General features: G+C 45.8%; 1 protein-coding gene and 1 long non-coding RNA gene across 2 annotated transcripts in view; one reads left to right on the top strand and one right to left on the bottom strand.

Annotated features, from left to right (window-relative positions):
• The window catches only part of MPP4 (MAGUK p55 scaffold protein 4), a 212,495-nt gene that overhangs the window by 161,617 nt on the left and 29,703 nt on the right, over positions 1-21,175 (bottom strand). The window contains exons 3-5 of the mRNA XM_088460721.1: positions 20,937-21,014; positions 11,626-11,706; positions 9,881-10,012 (exon numbers count right to left, since the gene is read on the bottom strand). Coding sequence (XP_088316847.1) covers positions 9,881-10,012; positions 11,626-11,706; positions 20,937-21,014 — 291 coding nt within the window. The remainder of the gene's footprint in view (positions 1-9,880; positions 10,013-11,625; positions 11,707-20,936; positions 21,015-21,175) is intronic.
• On the top strand, positions 7,041-7,967 carry LOC148454614 (uncharacterized). Its single transcript, XR_015874794.1, has 3 exons — positions 7,041-7,122; positions 7,654-7,733; positions 7,831-7,967. It is a non-coding gene; the product is annotated as an uncharacterized LOC148454614 (long non-coding RNA).

Below are 21,175 nucleotides of genomic sequence, written 5' to 3'. Positions count from 1 at the left end.
GCTCTGGTGAGGCACTTATCCTCCTCCCAATCTGTGCTCTGGTGAGGCACTTTTCATCCTCCCAATCTGTGCTCTGGTGAGGCACTTTTCATCCTCCCAATCTGTGCTCTGGTGAGGCACTTTTCATCCTCCCAATCTGTGCTCTGGTGAGGCACTTTTCATCCTCCCAATCTGTGCTCTGGTGAGGCACTTTTCATCCTCCTCCCAATCTGTGCTCTGGTGAGGCACTTTTCATCCTCCTCCCAATCTGTGCTCTGGTGAGGCACTTTTCATCCTCCCAATCTGTGCTCTGGTGAGGCACTTATCCTCCTCCCTTTCTGTGCTCTGGTGAGGCACTTATCCTCCTCCCTTTCTGTGCTCTGGTGAGGCACTTCTCCTCCTCCCTTTCTGTGCTCTGGTGAGGCACTTCTCCTCCTCCCAATCTGTGCTCTGGTGAGGCACTTATCCTCCCAATCTGTGCTCTGGTGAGGCACTTATCCTCCTCCCTTTCTGTGCTCTGGTGAGGCACTTATCCTCCTCCCTTTCTGTGCTCTGGTGAGGCACTTCTCCTCCTCCCAATCTGTGCTCTGGTGAGGCACTTCTCCTCCTCCCAATCTGTGCTCTGGTGAGGCACTTCTCCTCCTCCCAATCTGTGCTCTGGTGAGGCACTTCTCCTCCTCCCAATCTGTGCTCTGGTGAGGCACTTCTCCTCCCAATCTGTGCTCTGGTGAGGCACTTCTCCTCCTCCCTTTCTGTGCTCTGGTGAGGCACTTCTCCTCCTCCCTTTCTGTGCTCTGGTGAGGCACTTCTCCTCCTCCCAATCTGTGCTCTGGTGAGGCACTTCTCCTCCTCCCAATCTGTGATCTGGTGAGGCACTTCTCCTCCCAATCTGTGCTCTGGTGAGGCATTATAGTGGTCTTGCTGCTGTTGCCATGTTTTAGGGAACATATCTTAATCTACTCAGGGCCTGATACACTACAGATCGCTATTGCAATCGCAGCTATGATTACGCACGCAGTTCAACTGCGATAGTATACTAATACATTGCGATCGCTATGCTGTCGCAGCACTACACAAGGACGCCCACCTTACCTTACACATATCCGTAATGTTTAGCAAGACTGCGAAACCATGAGTACAATCGACCGCATCGCAGCCTCACGCACACTTACACAAGGTCAGACCTCAGCCAGAAATTGCTAACTACAGCGCACGCTATGAGACCTCAGGCTGCATAAGGCATCGCAGTGGGTAGTTTATGCACGCCCCTGCAACGACTTTGAAACGCACTGGCACGCCTGCGTTTCACCGGCCATCCCCTCATCACCACCCACAAATGGCACTTCCTGTCAATCACTCTGCGTTGGGTCTGTGTAGTCACTGCAATCGCAGTGGCTGGTTTGTGAGCGCACACTGCGATGCAAGCGCAGTACGCAACAATCTGCAGATTGCGTGCATATTAGCAACTGCGATCTTTGCTCAATCAGGCCCTCAACCTGCTCCTCAGCCAAGTAAGGTTCTGAGTTATTTCTGAAAACTGTGATATTGGCAAATTCCCTTCAGTGCATCAGGATGGCGGCTAGATCGGTGCAGTAATGCGGTGCATCAGGATGGCGGCTAGATCGGTGCAGCACTGCGGTGCATCCGGATGGCGGCTAGATCGGTGCAGCACTGCGGTGCATCCGGATGGCGGCTAGATCGGTGCAGCACTGCGGTGCATCAGGATGGCGGCTAGATCGGTGCAGTACTGCGGTGCATCAGGATGGCGGCTAGATCGGTGCAGGAATGCGGTGCATCAGGATGGCGGCTAGATCGGTGCAGGAATGCGGTGCATCAGGATGGCGGCTAGATCGGTGCAGGAATGCGGTGCATCAGGATGGCGGCTAGATCGGTGCAGCACTGCGGTGCATCAGGATGGCGGCTAGATCAGTGCAGCACTGCGGTGCATCAGGATGGCGGCTAGATCGGTTAAGCACTGCGGTGCATCAGGATGGCGGCTAGATCGGTGCAGCACTGCGGTGCATCAGGATGGCGGCTAGATCGGTGCAGCACTGCGGTGCATCAGGATGGCGGCTAGATCGGTGCAGCACTGCGGTGCATCCGGATGGCGGCTAGATCGGTGCAGTACTGCGGTGCATCCGGATGGCGGCTAGATCGGTGCAGTACTGCGGTGCATCAGGATGGCGGCTAGATCGGTGCAGTACAGCGGTGCATCAGGATGGCGGTAGCTCATATAAGCTCCACTGATTTGCTTGTTACTGGCTTTGTGTAATGGTTTCAGCACAGGTGCCTCCAGTTACTATGGGTTAGTGTAAGCACAGGTGCCTCCAGTTACTATGGGTTAGTGTAAGCACAGGTGCCTCCAGTTACTATGGGTTAGTGTAAGCACAGGTGCCTCCAGTTACTATGGGTTAGTGTAAGCACAGGTGCCTCCAGTTACTATGGGTTAGTGTAAGCACAGGTGCCTCCAGTTACTATGGGTTAGTGTAAGCACAGGTGCCTCCAGTTACTATGGGTTAGTGTAAGCACAGGTGCCTCCAGTTACTATGGGTTAGTGTAAGCACATACTTCAGTATTATACGGACAGGATGGGAGATCTTTAATATCTTTACCAGGGATTTGGTGGGATTTCCAGACCACCCACAGGGATATACAAAAGGCAGAATCCTACATAGTCCAGAGATGGGAACTAGTAAAACACATTCATCAAATTTTCTCAAACAGATTAAGGCCCTCATTCAGAGCCGTACGCTCTGAGCAGAGCGCACGCTCTGAATGAGGGCCGCTCCATGAAAATGGAGCGGCCTCCAGGATGCTCGTATAGCTGTGGGTCACCACCCACAGGCTATACGAGCGTGCAGTTTGATGGCCGCGATGGTCTTGACCATCGCGACCATCGAAACTGCGAGCCGGAGCCTGCGGTTGATGTTTTCAACCGCAAGCTCCGGAGTGATTTTGGCTCTATCACTAGTGATGTCAGTGGGCCGGCTTCTGACGGGAGGCGTTCCCGTGGGAACGCCCCCGTCAGGGAGGCACGCCCACCAAAGGGAGCGTGCTGTCAATCAACATCGACAGCACGCCCCCTTTGATCAGACACAACGAGCGAAGGACTTTCCTTCGCTCGTCACGTCTGGCGCATGCGCACGACGGAGCTCCCTCCGTCGTGCGCATGCTCAGTGCAGAACATCGACCCACTTGCGAGCGGACAGCCGCTCGCGAGTGGGTCTGAATCAGGGCCTAAGTTGCTATTTTGCAAGAGATTAAAGAATAAACTATTCATACATTATTTTAAAAATAAATAAATACCCCAGAAAGAGGAATAGTAACTGCTCCTCCTCTAGGACCCTCTTGTTTTAGAGTCACAGAAACTAATGAGCACCCTGTAACTAAATATCCGCCATGGGGGACAGTACAGTGAAATCTCTCATCACATCTCGCTGTTGCTTCAGTCAGTTGAGGTAAAATCATGAAAAATGCTGATAGTTACCGCACTGAAACTTTACAATGTACGTCAGCAATCTGAGCAACTGGGCTACAAAATGGGAAGCAGGCCTGACAATATAAATAAATATAATATATATATATATATATATATATATACATATATACACACACACACACACACACACACACACATATACATAGTATTACATACACGCACACACACAGGTGCTGACATATTTTACTGCTAACAGAGGGAGACATACACTTCATTGGACTGAATAGAGTTTTACCACTTGCTTGGCACTGGGTCTCATCATCTTTACACACTGGGAGTATATGATGCATCTTCATATTTAAATTGCTATTAAGGAATCTGGTTACATTTATTGGTTGAGAAACATCCATCTAATCGTTCCAGTAAAATCATTATAATAACTACTTGGCTTTTAGGAGCCTTTCAAGGAATTTCTCCCTATCAAGGGACAGAAAATAAGCTTATACCACTGAATGTTCTAACCAGTTCCATATCATCCAGTGTATATTCAGACCAGTTCCATATCATCCAGTGTATATTCAGACCAGTTCCATTTTTGTGTTTACCCCTGATGAAGTCCCGTAGGTGGATGAAACGCGTAGGGTCATCGCTTTGAAAAACCTGCACCTACCACATAAGAGGTCCACCTAAGAGCTCACACATGTAAAGGTGTAGGTGGCAGATAACATCTATCCTTCTGTACTGGGGCAGGTTTAGTAAAAGTTGTTTTATGCTATTTATGGATTGATTTGTATTGTAAATTGTTTATATTTATACCTCTGTTGATATACCAAGAATAAAATATTCAGGTATAAGAATTATGGGCTACCATAGGGCTTTTATTTTATGAATAATATCCAAAACAGAAACTTATGGTGATTTGAAGACTAACTAGAGGTTGTGTTTGACCAACAGCTAATATTGCAATAAATCCCCCTAAGTGGTGGAAATTTCTTCTATTCAATTAATACTCATGTTTGTTGCGCACCAAAGGTACCCCTACTCTTCCATATAATATATATATATAGTCCAATATACTGCACTCACACCTTAAAAAGTTATATGTTCAGGGTGCTCTCCAAACCCTTGGGTTCCAAAATATAAGAAATATCTGTGAATTTCTCAGATGAAGGCACTCACTTAAAAATTATTGATTTTATTGAGACATTTTTCTTCAAAAAACTTTTAGACGTTAAAGTCAGACACCATATTTGGTTGTCGACGTTTCGGTCCAATTTATGACCTTTTTCAAGACTAGTGTCTTTCAAATCACAAGTTTATAGATCTACAAATGAATAAACAAAAAAACATAATAAGTGAAATGGTGACAATGTCTATCTGGCCCCATCCTACAAGATAATGAGCAAATAATCATTACATACGTCAAAATCATATGTATGTTCAACATACTGTATCAGAAACGCTGCCTGGCACAATGAGGATATGGACGTGTTAACATCACCTATAAAGAACAAATGAAGATATATGCAAATATAAATGTACATGTATATACCCATATATGTTAACACATACATACATGGTCATGCAAGCACCTGATGTGAATCTGAAAATACATGAACCTATATATCTACCAAACAGGTGTTCATATATTCAAACGCATATATGTGTGCCAAACAAATAAACACCATCTTATATGACAAAGCACCCAGAGTGCATAACTATCTAAAGCAATTCCAAACAATATCAGACAGTATATAAATAGAAAACACATAAGTATACACTTATACCAATATCATGAAACTAGTATATATCATAGAGCAAAATCTTATATAAACTGAGGGTACAATGTCAGTCCTAATGAGAACAAACATTTTACAATATTCTGTGGCTCATATGCTTGAACCCAGGCTGCTTAAAACCAAAGCATGTAAACTAAAGTGTATATACTAGCAATATATCAGGGTGATGAGAATTAACTCTAGTTCAAACGAGAGAGAACTACAGCTAGTTGAGATGGCTTCCAAATTCAAGGATCGAGGATACACACATGGAACTTTATCCAGATGTTTAACAAAAGCTCGTAATATTTTTTCAAGAGAGAACACTGAGACCTCACCTGAAATTAAGAAACCACATAGGATGATCTATACCACCAAGTTTGATAGTAGTTCATATAAAATCAATAGATCCTTGAATAAATTCTGGCCTATCCTGACTTCAGACCCACTTTTACCGTTCAAGAAAATGGGTCCCCCGATGATGGCCTATAAAAGAGGCCCCAATTTGAAACAATTATTAATGAGACCAACACTATTTCCCACGGATAAATGTACGAAGATAGAACTGATGACAAAAAAACCCGGTTCCTACTCCTGTGGCAATTGTGTGACATGTAGTTCTATGATCACAGGTCCAACTTTTCCACATCCTCATACTGGCCGTAAAATCAAAATTAATTATCGGTTGCATTGTAATTTAGATCATCTTATATATATCTTGATATGTCCCTGTGGGCTTTATTATGTCGGTCTGACCACAAGAAGGTTCCGTGATCGTATGGCCAACCATCGTTCTTCAATTAGGGCTGCTCTTCAAACTAAGTCCACAGACAAACCAGTGGCCAGACATTTTATGGAGAAGAAGCATCCATTGGCAAGTTTAAAGTGCAAACTTATAGACTGGATTCCCCCACCACAGTTGGGTGGTGATAGACTGTCATCATTGAAGAAAAAGGAGTGTTTCTGGATATATGCGTTGGACACTGTGGCTCCACGTGGCCTTAATGAGCATAATCCTCTTGGTGTTTTTATTTAAACCTTTTTGATGGTGGTGGTATATTTGTTTTTGAATCTGGTGACTTTTTATTTTTTTAGGGGTCTATGTGTATGTGTATGTATATGTATATAAATATATATATATATATATATATATATATATGTGTGTGTGTGTTTTATATAGCTCACTATAATTTATAGTTTATTTTTTCCAATTTTTAATATTATGCACGATTTGTGTTATATATATATATATATATATATATATATATATATATATAATCTATTAATATATTCTTTGGACATTCTATCTTTGGTGTTTTATTCTTATTTTTCTATACCGGTCACACTTTGGTTTTTTTTGGTATCCTATTGCTTTTCTCTTCTGTTTATTGAGCTTGAGGATAGTTCTTCATCATATAATCTCATATATGTGATTATTTAATATTTTTGGTTTATTTTATTATCATTTGAACACTTATTGTGTAATATATTGTATATTTCTTTGATTATATATCCCATATTATGATCCTGTCATGTGATCACTTTTTGTCTGGTCCCATCCTTTATTTGATCTATTCTTTTAGCATTTTGATGATCCTAGTTTCATTTATTACACTATAGAGTAGTTTATTGATATGATTGCATCACATTTTGGTGTTTGTTTTTTGATTTGATGATGTATGGGCATTTTTGCCCTTACTTTCCGGTTTTTGGCTTCAAATATGGCCGCCGGATGTCGGAGTGTCTGCTTTCAGTTGATTTATGGTTCATTGCATCATATTCAGGTGCCCATCGTTGAGTTAATTGATATCACATGGGGATGTGTGGCTGGGCTTGTATAAATAAGCATGGTCAGTGACTCTGACCTCTGAGCTCCATGTGTGCGCTGTGCAGGTTGCTGTTGATGCTGCCACTATGAAGGATAAGGTAATGTGTGTCCTGCATTCCATTCAGTTACTAATACCAGTATTGTTGTGCTCAATATTGAGTCTGTTTAAATGATATATTGCTAGTATATACACTTTAGTTTACATGCTTTGGTTTTAAGCAGCCTGGGTTCAAGCATATGAGCCACAGAATATTGTAAAATGTTTGTTCTCATTAGGACTGACATTGTACCCTCAGTTTATATAAGATTTTGCTCTATGATATATACTAGTTTGATGATATTGGTATAAGTGTATACTTATGTGTTTTCTATTTATATACTGTCTGATATTGTTTGGAATTGCTTTAGATAGTTATGCACTCTGGGTGCTTTGTCATATAAGATGGTGTTTATTTGTTTGGCACACATATATGCGTTTGAATATATGAACACCTGTTTGGTAGATATATAGGTTCATGTATTTTCAGATTCACATCAGGTGCTTGCATGACCATGTATGTATGTGTTAACATATATGTGTATATACATGTGCATTTATATTTGCATATATCTTCATTTGTTCTTTATAGGTGATATTAACACGTCCATATCCTCATTGTGCCAGGCAGCGTTTCTGATACAGTATGTTGAACATACATATGATTTTGACGTATGTAATGATTATTTGCTCATTATCTTGTAGGATGGGGCCAGATAGACATTGTCACCATTTCACTTATTATGTTTTTTTGTTTATTCATTTGTAGATCTATAAACTTGTGATTTGAAAGACACTAGTCTTGAGAACGGTCATAAATTGGACCGAAACGTCGACACAACCAAATATGGTGTCTGACTTTAACGTCTAAAAGTTTTTTGAAGAAAAATGTCTCAATAAAATCAATAATTTTTAAGTGAGTGCCTTCATCTGAGAAATTCACAGATATTTCTTTTATATATATACACACACACACACACACACACACACACACACACACACACACACACACAGGCTTCGACAGCCGCGCCGAGCCCGGGTGGAAGGACGCGTGCCCTAATCCCGGGAGGCGTGATAACTCCCCCTTCGGATAAAAAAAAAAAATCCACCTGCACCCTCTGCTGGTGCAACTGGGAACGCTGGTCTCTGAAGCGATCAGAGACTAAAGACACCCGTGATCACTTCAGAGACCAGCATTCCCAGTGATGCAGTGCGCAGGTGACTTGATGACGTCACCCAACATGTGAGTAGCCTCTGCGCCTGCTGGATCCAGTCAGTGGCAGGCACAGACACCGGAGTGAAGCTGGAGCGCTTACAATAGTGAAGACAGGTAAGTACTGCACAGCGGAGGGGGCACAGCATAAGGGGCATTATCTGGGGAACAGCATAAGGGGCATTACCGGAGGCACAGCATAAGGGGCATTACCAGTGGAACTGCATAATGGGCACTGTAAAAGGGGCAGTACCAGGCGCACAGCATAAGGGGCATTACAGGGCAGGGGCATAACTAGGGTAGTGTCGACCAATGTCTTGGCACAGGGCACTGCAGGGCAGGGGGTGCTGTTTGGGCCTGTAAATTTTCCAGTTTATTATCATTCTCACTCTTATTTTATCCCCAGCATCTCTTCCCTAGCCCTTCCCCCCATCTCTTCCCTGGCCCTTCCCCCCCATCTCTTCCCTGGCCCTTCCCCCCCATCTCTTCCCTGGCCCTTCCCCCCATCTCTTCCCCCATGGCCCTTTTTCAGGTGCAGGGGGGACCCAATGCTCTCTCTGGCACAGGGCACCAAAATGTCTAGTTACAGCTCTATTACAAGGGGCACTACATAATGGGCACTGTATAAGGGGCACTACTGGGGGGTACTGCATAAGCAGGGCCGGCTCTAGGGGTGTTTGACCTGAGCTGTCGCACAGGGGCGCCACACATAGATAGCGCACCCTTCCCCAGCATCCCGATTTCAGCAGGACGGTACTGTCCCGCTGTTCCACCCGTTGGCCGAAGTGGGCGGTCAACTTTTGGGAACCCCCACCGCCGCAGCTGTGCTGGGACTTCGGAGTCTGGATGGATGCTGCACACATGTGTACAGCATCCATTTAGTACCGTGAGAGGGCTGGGGGAAGCCCAGCTAGTGAGGCTCCCCCCAGCCTGACGTTAGTTGGAGGCGTGCCATGCGGGCACGCCCCTCAGATAACGTCACGTAAGGAGACATGGCCTATGATAATTAGGCCACACCCCCAATTTTGATCACGCATGATAAGGAGCTTTAATAGTGGGGACATTGCATAGGGGGCTCTAATATAGGGGGCATTGCATAAAGGGCACAACTACAGGGGGCACTGTATAGGTAGACCTATGGGGGCCTTGAGGTAATTTTTGCTATTAGGCCCCATACCTCTGGTTATGCCAATGGCTGTGAGCCCCTCAGCCCGGTGCAAAGCCAGGGGGTGGCACGATCAGAGTGATCACTCCCCCCCACAGGCATAGCAGCTGCGAGCAGTCTCCCACTGCAGCCCAGCACACAGCAGAATGTGAGAGAAGAGAGAGGGGAGTGGCACCAGATCTGGGCCCCTCCAGCAAGCCCGGGCAATTAGTACCCGCTCCCACACACATTTCTGCTCCAGTGAGAGGGCACTAATTATAGTATATATATCAAATGTAGATTTAATATACCACTCCTTTCATTCAGAAGTAGCCAGGCTTTAAGCAATTTTAAGAGAAGTGATCAAGGTTCCAGATTCCTGTAATACACAATATACATAGAGAATGTATTTTATGGTTATAAATGATAAATTAGGGCTATAAATGATATCACAACTCTTACCAGGGGCTGCTTGTTTTTCACCAGGCACACGATCCTCATGGCCTCCTCACTCTCTGGAATGTTGTCCGGCAGCGGAGGAAGAATGGGCTCAAAATCTCTCTGAGCCACTATATCATGGGCGGTGAGCAGCGCCTGAGGGGTTCAAGCAGGCGTTAGGCATGAAGGGCTACATAACACTTCTCTGTAAGCATGAAGGAAGGATAAGGAGGCTCAGTAAAAAGGGTACAGGAACATTACAGAATAGAAGCAGTCTAGGGCCCTATAGAACAAGTCATACAGTTTTATATTTACTTTATGCCAGAATCCAATGCTGAGCCAGGGGCAGAGTGATGGGGTACATGACAAAGTACCATTGGGGGGTCAGGATGGAGCGGCAGGGATAGAGCTGTGACTGGGCTGACCAGCGGAGAGCGCGGAGGGTGGAGTACGGGTTGGGGACGGAGGTGAAGCAGCATATACTGTGTCTAATATACTAATATATGCTGCCCTGATGAAGTCCAGACCTGAATGGAAGGACAAAACGCACTGGGGCTTTTCCTGTTGGACCTTCTAACCTCTGACTACCATTGGGATCAGAGAAGCAATATTGGTTTTATTCTGATGTACACATGCAGATTTTTTTATAAATATAAGCCAAAAGGAATACGGGAAAAGTGGAATTTCATTACTATTTTTCATGTGCAGATAATGAAGAGATTCTCTGGTACGGTGCTCGCTGTTTAGGGACGTGGACTAATGGTCTGATCCAGAGATGGACAGAATGGTAGAGCCGCACACAAACAGCTGCGCAATCCGTCCAACTTAATGCAAATGCAGGAGGAGGCGCCAGACAGGAGGAGGCGCCAGACAGGAGGAGGCGCCAGACAGGAGGAGGCGCCAGACAGAAGGAGGCGCCAGACAGAAGGAGGCGCCAGACAGAAGGAGGTGTCCTCATACCGGCACCATGGTGACTGATGGTGGCTCCTTTGGTTAGGGCTGCGGGCAACTTCAGCTCCTGCAGCCTGAACTGGTTCTAGTCACTTCAGAGGCCAGGATTTTGTGTCAGTGGACACAGAGCCTGGTCTTGTCCCTCCCAGAAAATAAATGGGGGCAACATGTCCCTGTTTTCAGGAACTTTGACCAGCCAGCCACGCCCCCGCTCCCTAATGACACTGTATGTCAATCATCTGCCGGTCAGGAATCACTCCTTTCCTTTGATTAGCACTATTGTACTCAGATACGTACAAGTCACCTTTGTGTCATTACACCATATTACACTACATTGCTTTGCTTTACATGTCATATACCCAGATATACGAGAAGGATTCTTGAGGACTATCCCAGGATAAATGTAAAGACATATCCACAGCACCTTACACATTTTTATTTCATACGTGTCCACTTTGGGACAAACTATTAATATATATTTTTAACTAAATTATTGCACTAGCCTTTGGCTTCATTTATTATAGATTTGATACCTGTACCTGTGTGAACAGCAGGATTCTATATAAAGGCGGCCACCCGAATACTGGGGAGTGTTCCTTCAGAGGGAGTCCCCCCCTTTCTCTATCTCTCTCTACATATATATTGTCCTGAGGAAGGGGAGAACGTCCCCCGAAACGGTGACGAGGATAACATATATACACACACACACACACATACATGTATACACAGTGTACAGAGGTGCTGCACTCACACAAACCACTTTGCCTTTAGCATATGCTGTATAGAAGTATCTATCTCATTCTATGGAAGTGTCTTACCTTGACGTGTGGCCGTCTCAGAAGGCGCCTTAGCTCATGACAGTCAGCAGAAGGAGGGGACTCACGCAGGACGTCTGCAACCTGCCAACATAACCAATATGTCACTTACACATTTCACTTAAACTATTGTCACCAACAATTGAAATTAATCTTTCAGATGGATATGGCCTAGTTACATGGATAAAGCTTAGTGACACTACTATGGGCCTAGTTACATGGATAATGCCTAGTGACACTACTATGGCCTAGTTACATGGATAATGCCTAGTGACACTACTATAGCCTAGTTACATGGATAATGCCTAGTGACACGACTATGGCCTAGTTACATGGATAATGCCTAGTGACACTACTATGGCCTAGTTACAGGGATAATGCTTAGTGACACTACTATGACCTAGTTACAGGGATAATGCCTAGTGACACTACTATGGCCTAGTTACATGGATAATGCTTAGTGACACTACTATGGCCTAGTTACTGTACATGGATAATGCTTAGTGACACTACTATGGCCTAGTTACATGGATAATGCTTAGTGACACTACTATGGCCTAGTTACATGGATAATGCTTAGTGACACTACTATGGCCTAGTTACATGGATAATGCTTAGTGACACTACCATGGCCTAGTTACAGGGATAAAGCTTAGTGACACGACTATGGACTAGTTACATGGATAATGCTTAGTGACACTACTATGGCCTAGTTACATGGATAATGCTTAGTGACACGACTATGACCTAGTTACAGGGATAATGCCTAGTGACACGACTATGACCTAGTTACATGGATAATGCTTAGTGACACTACTATGACCTAGTTACATGGATAATACTTAGTGACACTACTATGGCCTAGTTACATGGATAATGCTTAGTGACACTACTATGGCCTAGTTACATTGATAATGCCTAGTTACACGACTATGGCCTAGTTACATGGATAATGCCTAGTGACACGACTATGGCCTAGTTACATGGATAATGCCTAGTGACACGACTATGGCCTAGTTACATGGATAATGCCTAGTGACACGACTATGGCCTAGTTACATGGATAATGCTTAGTGACACGACTATGGCCTAGTTACATGGATAATGCCTAGTGACACTACTATGGCCTAGTTACAGGGATAATGCCTAGTGACACGACTATGACCTAGTTACATGGATAATGCTTAGTGACACAACTATGACCTAGTTACATGGATAATGCTTAGTGACACTACTATGGCCTAGTTACATGGATAATGCTTAGTGACACTACTATGGCCTAGTTACATGGATAATGCTTAGTGACACTACTATGACCTAGTTACATTGATAATGCCTAGAGACACTACTATGGCCTAGTTACTGTACATGGATAATGCTTAGTGACACTACTATGACCTAGTTACATGGATAATGCTTAGTGACACTACTATGACCTAGTTACATGGATAATGCCTAGTGACACTACTATGGCCTAGTTACAGGGATAATGCTTAGTGACACTACTATGACCTAGTTACAGGGATAATGCCTAGTGACACTACTATGGCCTAGTTACATTGATAATGCCTAGTGACACTACTATGGCCTAGTTACATTGATAATGCCTAGTGACACTACTATGGCCTAGTTACTGTACATGGATAATGCTTAGTGACACTACTATGACCTAGTTACATGGATAATGCTTAGTGACACTACTATGGCCTAGTTACATGGATAAAGCTTAGTGACACGACTATGGACTAGTTACATGGATAATGCTTAGTGACACGACTATGGCCTAGTTACATGGATAATGCTTAGTGACACGACTATGACCTAGTTACAGGGATAATGCCTAGTGACACGACTATGGCCTAGTTACATGGATAATGCTTAGTGACACTACTATGGCCTAGTTACATGGATAATGCCTAGTGACACTACTATGGCCTAGTTACATGGATAAAGCTTAGTGACACGACTATGGACTAGTTACATGGATAATGCTTAGTGACACGACTATGGCCTAGTTACATGGATAATGCTTAGTGACACGACTATGACCTAGTTACAGGGATAATGCTTAGTGACACTACTATGGCCTAGTTACAGGGATAATGCTTAGTGACACTACTATGGCCTAGTTACAGGGATAATGCTTAGTGACACTACTATGGCCTAGTTACATGGATAATGCCTAGTGACACGACTATGGCCTAGTTACATGGATAATGCCTAGTGACACGACTATGGCCTAGTTACATGGATAATGCCTAGTGACACGACTATGGCCTAGTTACATGGATAATGCCTAGTGACACGACTATGGCCTAGTTACATGGATAATGCCTAGTGACACGACTATGGCCTAGTTACTGTACATGGATAATGCCTAGTGACACGACTATGGCCTAGTTACATGGATAATGCTTAGTGACACGACTATGGCCTAGTTACATGGATAATGCTTAGTGACACTATGGCCTAGTTACAGGGATAATGCTTAGTGACACGACTATGGCCTAGTTACAGGGATAATGCTTAGTGACACGACTATGACCTAGTTACATGGATAATGGCTAGTGACACGACTATGGCCTAGTTACATGGATAATGGCTAGTGACACTACTATGGCCTAGTTACATGGATAATGCTTAGTGACACGACTATGGCCTAGTTACATGGATAATGCTTAGTGACACGACTATGGCCTAGTTACATGGATAATGCTTAGTGACACGACTATGGCCTAGTTACATGGATAATGCTTAGTGACACGACTATGGCCTAGTTATATGGATAATGCCTAGTGACACAACTATGGCCTAGTTACTGTACAGGGGACCACCCGCCTGACAGGCCATACATGACACCAGCACAGGGGACCACCCGCCTGACAGGTCCCACATGACACCAGCACAGGGGACCACCCGCCTGACAGGCCATACATGACACCAGCACAGGGGACCACCCGTCTGACAGGCCATACATGACACCAGCACAGGGGACCACCCGTCTGACAGGCCATACATGACACCAGCACAGGGGACCACCCGTCTGACAGGCCATACATGACACCAGCACAGGGGACCACCCGCCTGACAGGCCATACATGACACCAGCACAGGGGACCACCCGCCTGACAGGCCATACATGACACCAGCACAGGGGACCACCCGCCTGACAGGCCACACATGACACCAGCACAGGGGACCACCCGCCTGACAGGCCACACATGACACCAGCACAGGGGACCACCCGCCTGACAGGCCATACATGACACCAGCACAGGGGACCACCCGCCTGACAGGTCCCACATGACACCAGCACAGGGGACCACCCGCCTGACAGGTCGTACATGACACCAGCACAGGGGACCACCCGCCTGACAGGCCATACATGACACCAGCACAGGGGCTTTCGCCTCCCACTTCTTGTTTTCTTTGGACATAACAATATCCCTTATGTTATGTGAAGTAATATAATACAATGTGACAGTGTTTCACACCCAAAATAACCCACACACAAGTAGCAGAGGCTTATGAGGACTAACAGTTATTCAGGAATAAAGGTAATATAACACACCGCAAAATGACAAGTCACATATAATGTAAAAATATATTTAGTCACATATATACATAAGCTCTTAGACAACTATAAACAGTACTGCTAAGAAGGAAATCGGGCTCTGTATAACCTGGCCATCCAAGGACAGGTATACAGGGAGACTGACCAATAGCCTCATTTATCAACAAGTTTCTCACTCGAAACTAGTGATAAATATCACTGTGTATGATAAATGGTGCTCAGCCAATCAGCTCCCAACTGTCACTGTGCATGATAAATGGTGCTCAGCCAATCAGCTCCCAACTGTCACTGTGTATGATAAATGGTGCTCCAGCCAATCAGCTCCCATCTGTCACTGTGTATGATAAATGGTGCTCAGCCAATCAGCTCCCAACTGTCACTGTGTATGATAAATGGTGCTCAGCCAATCAGCTCCCAACTGTCACTGTGTATGATAAATGGTGCTCCAGCCAATCAGCTCCCAACTGTCACTGTGTATGATAAATGGTGCTCAGCCAATCACCTCCCAACTGTCACTGTGTATGATAAATGGTGCTCAGCCAATCAGCTCCCAACTGTCACTGTGCATGATAAATGGTCTCCAGCCAATCAGCTCCCAACTGTCACTGTGTATGGTAAATGGTGCTCCAGCCAATCAGCTCCCAACTGTCACTGTGTATGATAAATGGTGCTCCAGCCAATCAGCTCCCAACTGTCACTGTGTATGATAAATGGTGCTCCAGCCAATCAGCTCCCAACTGTCACTGTGTATGATAAATGGTGCTCAGCCAATCACCTCCCAACTGTCACTGTGTATGATAAATGGTGCTCAGCCAATCACCTCCCAACTGTCACTGTGTATGATAAATGGTGCTCCAGCCAATCAGCTCCCAACTGTCACTGTGTATGATAAATGGTGCTCCAGCCAATCAGCTCCCAACTGTCACTGTGTATGATAAATGGTGCTCCAGCCAATCAGCTCCCAGCTGTCACTGTGTATGATAAATGGTGCTCAGCCAATCACCTCCCAACTGTCACTGTGTATGATAAATGGTGCTCCAGCCAATCAGCTCCCAACTGTCAACTCTTAGAAAAATGACAGTTGGGAGCTGATTGGCTGGAGCACTATTATCATACACAGTGACAGTTGGGAGCTGATTGGCTGGAGCACCATTTATCATACACAGTGATATTTATCACTAGCTTTGAGTGATAAACTCGTTGATAAATGAGGCTTTAAGTCTCCAGAACATATTTACAAGTAACCTACATCACGTATAGGGGTAACAATGCCAAGTGCCCATCGTCACAGAAAGCCCTCTGTAACCCCTTACACCGCAGTCTGGGGGGTTAGGGACAAAACGTAAAACCTTTTCAACAGTAGCAAAAGTCACCTAAACACCTCCGGCTGGCAGGACGTACAGTACATGCATATACTGTATATAAATATATGTGCAAAAGGGCATTAACCTCAACTCTAAGTTACCTACCTTATAATATCTCTCCCTGGGAGCAGCCCAGCGTAAGAGAAGCAGGAAGGTGGCAATGGGGGCAGGGCCTGACGATTTGCATCATTAAGCCCCGCCCCTCACTGTAAAATTGCAGCGTTTGGCTAGAATTTACAAATGGGGCAGGGCCAAATGACGCAATTCATGTACAATCACATCTTAAGCCCCGCCCCCTACACGGTGACCCACGAATGCTGCGGGATTTCTCTTCATTCTGCCCACTTCACTAGGATGTGGGCAGAATGTGGGAGAAATCCCTACCCTTCCGGGGGTGCGGGGGTTACCCGAAAAATCGTGAGCCTCCGTCGAAAACCGGGAGGGCAGGCACATCAGTCTGTATATAACATCTCTGCACCATAGGCACTGAATCACCAGCCGCCAAAGTGTAATACCCTTCCTAATACAAGGTATACTCAGAGCCACTGACAGCTGAGCGTCCCTAATTAATTAGGGGAGAGGGGGATGGGCAGCCCAGTCCTCACATGTACATGTGATTTACTACAGCCTGCAGCTGGGGGCCAATTACTGCACTTCCCTTTGGTCATACAAAGGCAACAATGTAATGTGCCCACCTCACACATATCCAGTACATGGGAAACACGGTTATAACTGACAGTTCTCCAGGAAAATAAAGGCAGCAAAACCCAGCAATAGGCTCTTACATCCACTACAACCTGCCCACCAAAGCAAAGGCGTACAGGGGCAAGCTCTGTATAACCTGCCCACCAAAGCAAAGGCGTACAGGGGCAAGCTCTGTATAACCTGCCCACCAAAGCAGAGGCGTACAGGGGCAAGCTCTGTATAACCTGCCTACCAAAGCAGAGGCGTACAGGGGCAAGCTCTGTATAACCTGCCCACCAAAGCAAAGGCGTACAGGGGCAAGCTCTGTATAACCTGCCTACCAAAGCAGAGGGGTACAGGTATAGAGGGGCACCATGTCTCTAATGTTATAGAAAGTGTGAGTAGCAATGTGACAATGTGTCACACACCTGTAGCAGAGGGTAAATGAGAATGATAGATTGTGGCTGATAGTTATTCAGGAAAGGCAGCATAACACACAGCAGCTTTCATAAGTCACATACAATGCACATAGATACATAGTCAATATATATTATAAATATACGCACAAGCTCTTTTATAGCAACTACCATAAGGCCCAGGTAGTACTGTATATTGTGAGCTCTGTATGACGCAGGAGAGGTATACAGGGAGACTGACCCAAGCTCCTGAGAACACAGCCACCGAGAGCTCCTGAGAGTGGTCTCTGACCCTGATTCAGAGCCAGATGCTCTGAACGAGCGCCCGCTCTGAATCAGGGCGTTTTTTTTTTTTTTATTAGTGCGGCCTCTTGAACGCTCGCATAGCTGTGGGTTACCACCCACAGCTTATGCGAGCGTCCATGATGATGATCGCGATGGTCAAGACCATCGCAACCATCGGGCTTGCGACGAGACCCTTGCGGTAGGGTCTCGTGGCCGCAAGCCCTGGAGTGATTTTGGCTCTATCAGAGCCAAAATCACTCCCACTCACATCACTACTGATGTCAGTGGGGCCGGACCCAGACGGTAGGCGTTCCCATGGGAACGCCTCCGTCTGGGCAGCCACGCTCCCGGCACGCCCACCAAAGGGGGCGTGCTGTCACTCACCATCGACAGCACGCCCCCTTTGGTGCGAGACCTGGAGTGACTACTTCCCCGTCGCTCGCCGGGTCTCGCGCATGCGCACGACGGAGCTCCCTCCGTTGTGCACATGCGCACTTGGGTACCATCGACCCGCTTGCGAGCGTACAGCGCTCGCGAGCGGGTCTGAATGAGACCCTCTGGCCGACTCATATAGAGGGGGGCTGGGAGGAGCAACCAGGACGCGGGAAGGTTTACACCTGAGGGCCATATTCAATTAGAGGCGAAAAGTCCGATGACTTCATTTTCGCCTATTTCAATTATCCCCGTATTCAATTTCAAAGACTTTCCGCCGATGCGAAAAGTCTTTGTAAAAAAATGGGGATAAGTTTTCTCTACTGAATAGGTGGCGAGAAAAAGTGCAGAATTGGGGTTTAGGGGTACAGGCTTAAAAACAATAGCCTGGGAATGTACCATAAAAGTAATGGGTGTCAAAATTGAATAAAATAAATAAATAGGGAACCCCAAAAAATTTACTTTAATTTTGGGGTTAAAAAAAAAATATGGGGGACAAAATCCTAATGTAGCGAAATAGATTCCAGAGGGGTCCCCATGTATGCGGCAGGTGTTTTCTTCATTGCGGGTAGTAGCGGCCGGTGTTTCTTCATTGCGGGGAGTAGCGGACGGTATTTCTTCATTGCGGGGAGTAGCGGCAGGTGCATTTTGAAGAATTTTTAAAAATCATTTTAGGGAGTTTAAAATATGTTTGCACCCATTTTCATATATCCCAAATATGATGGGCATAGTTATTTTTGCCCCCAAAAATTGCTAAATGCTATTCTTCACCTGTTCTTTACAGCCGCATTTATGCACCTGCAAAGGCTATTTAAAAACCCGACTTCCCTTCAACAGGTAAAAACGGGGGTACACATAATGATCCCCCATGTCAGGACATCTTTAGGGGGGTGCCAGGATGTTTTCCTGAAAATTTACAGACCATTCGCCAATTCCAGTTTCACCGGGTCCCGTTGTCACGTCCTTAGAAATTGAATACGGGGATAAGCGGGGACGCGCTTGATACTTTTCCGCCTGCAAAACAGGCGAAGGAGGCGAAAAGTACAGCAGGTGAAAAGTCCGGACTTTTCGCCTCAAATTGAATACGAGCCTGAACCGGTATCAAGGTCAGGGGAGGGGCTGCCAGAGGAAAGCGTATCTCCCCTTATGCTGTACGGATCCACCTGGCCCACTGACATGGCCGCTAGTTGTCAGGATCCCTCATGTCTCAGTGATCTAGTGCCAGAGACAGTTTACACATAGCTCTGCACTACAGCGTCCTCCAGCGAGTCGCCACCGCCGGAGGCACGGACTGCCACATGATCCCCCGCGTCAGCGGCCGCGGGGAACCGCTTACCTGCAACCCCGGTTGCAGTCCTGGGCTGGTTAAGCCCGCCAAAATCACCAGTTGTCACACCAGTGTTGCAGCCCGGCAGGGGAAGACGGACGCTTAGCTGCTTCAGGTCTCCCATCCGTCAGCACGCGCCGCTACTCAGAGAGAGAAAGGAAAAAAGGACTGTTTGGGACTGCTCATGCACCAAACCGCAAAAACTGACTGCCGGAAGCCAGGGGCGGGATATATGTGGAGGAGAACCCAGTGCATCCTGGGAGCTGAAGCTTGTTAACTGTTTGGTGTCTGGATCACTCCAGCTACATACCCCAAGGTAATTTCTGTGGACCCTATGGACCCCAAAGAAGAAAAGATTTGTTGTTGAGATTTGAGTGCATGGGCCTCTCTACCAAGTGTTCTTGTCCAAACTGACATTTGGAACTCGTGTGCATTTCGCTTGCGTGGGAATATCCAATCACTTTTGTCTACATAGTTTATGTTTTTGATATATTATTTGTCAACCTAAAGTCTATGTCGACAGTCTGGTGTCGACATTCTGAAAGTCGACGAGCTGACCAGATGCCAGATTAGAGTGGTACTCACAATGCTACCCTGTACTTATCTCTCTGTTGCAGCTTGCAGTAGTGGTGGCCAGCCCCAGCTCAGCACAGTGTATTCTCCTTATTGCCTATAGTCTATGATCAGGGGGCAGAACAGTCAGGGAAGCCTCCAGGATGGCCCCGGTAGTTACCACAGCAGCCAGGAGGAGGGCATTATAAATACATCTGATGGAGATGTCAGCTCTGAAGTCTGACACAGTTCATCTCTCCCGGGAGAGTCGCTCCATCACCCTGCTGGCTCCCATCACCCTCAGCAATCATTCTCAATGGCCGTTCTGGCTCAGGACGAGCCTCCAGTTTCAGAGAACAGGCCCCTTTGGAAATGTCTTTTGTAGGGGCACTAACACATATATGTACATATATTTATTTTACATCAAATAGATCACCTTAACAATACAACCCCAATACTTACCACTCCAATAATACTATTATTATTACTAAATTTACTGACCAGGGGTCACATCTTAAGGGATAGTGTAAAACAGGCAAACTGCTAAGGTTTTTATGACTCTGTTCTGTAGAATGATCTTTCAGGAGCTGCACTCGGGGGAGGAGCTGCACTCGGGGGAGGAGCTGCACTCGGGGGAGGAGCTGTACTCTGAGAAGCGTATGACCCTGAATATAACCCACCTCACTGCACAGAGAACGCGCTTTTGGTACAACAGGCGTAGGTCTCTTTCTGACGTACTGATGGAGACAATCATGCACCTGCAAAACAAACATGACTTAATTGCATATCACATGTACCTTACTAATATCTAACACAGCATAGCATTTACCACAATCCCCATTTCATAAACCAGCAACAGCACCACTGCCCCTCTCCTGCTCTTGGGAATTATTACTGGAAACTGGAAAATAAAAAGTTG

This window comes from Taudactylus pleione, unplaced genomic scaffold, assembly GCF_031769625.1.
Source record: "Taudactylus pleione unplaced genomic scaffold, aTauple2 ptg000976l, whole genome shotgun sequence".
NCBI lineage: Eukaryota > Metazoa > Chordata > Amphibia > Anura > Myobatrachidae > Taudactylus > Taudactylus pleione.
The sequence above is the reverse complement of the archived record's forward strand: the minus strand, read 5'-3'. Positions and strand labels throughout refer to the sequence as shown.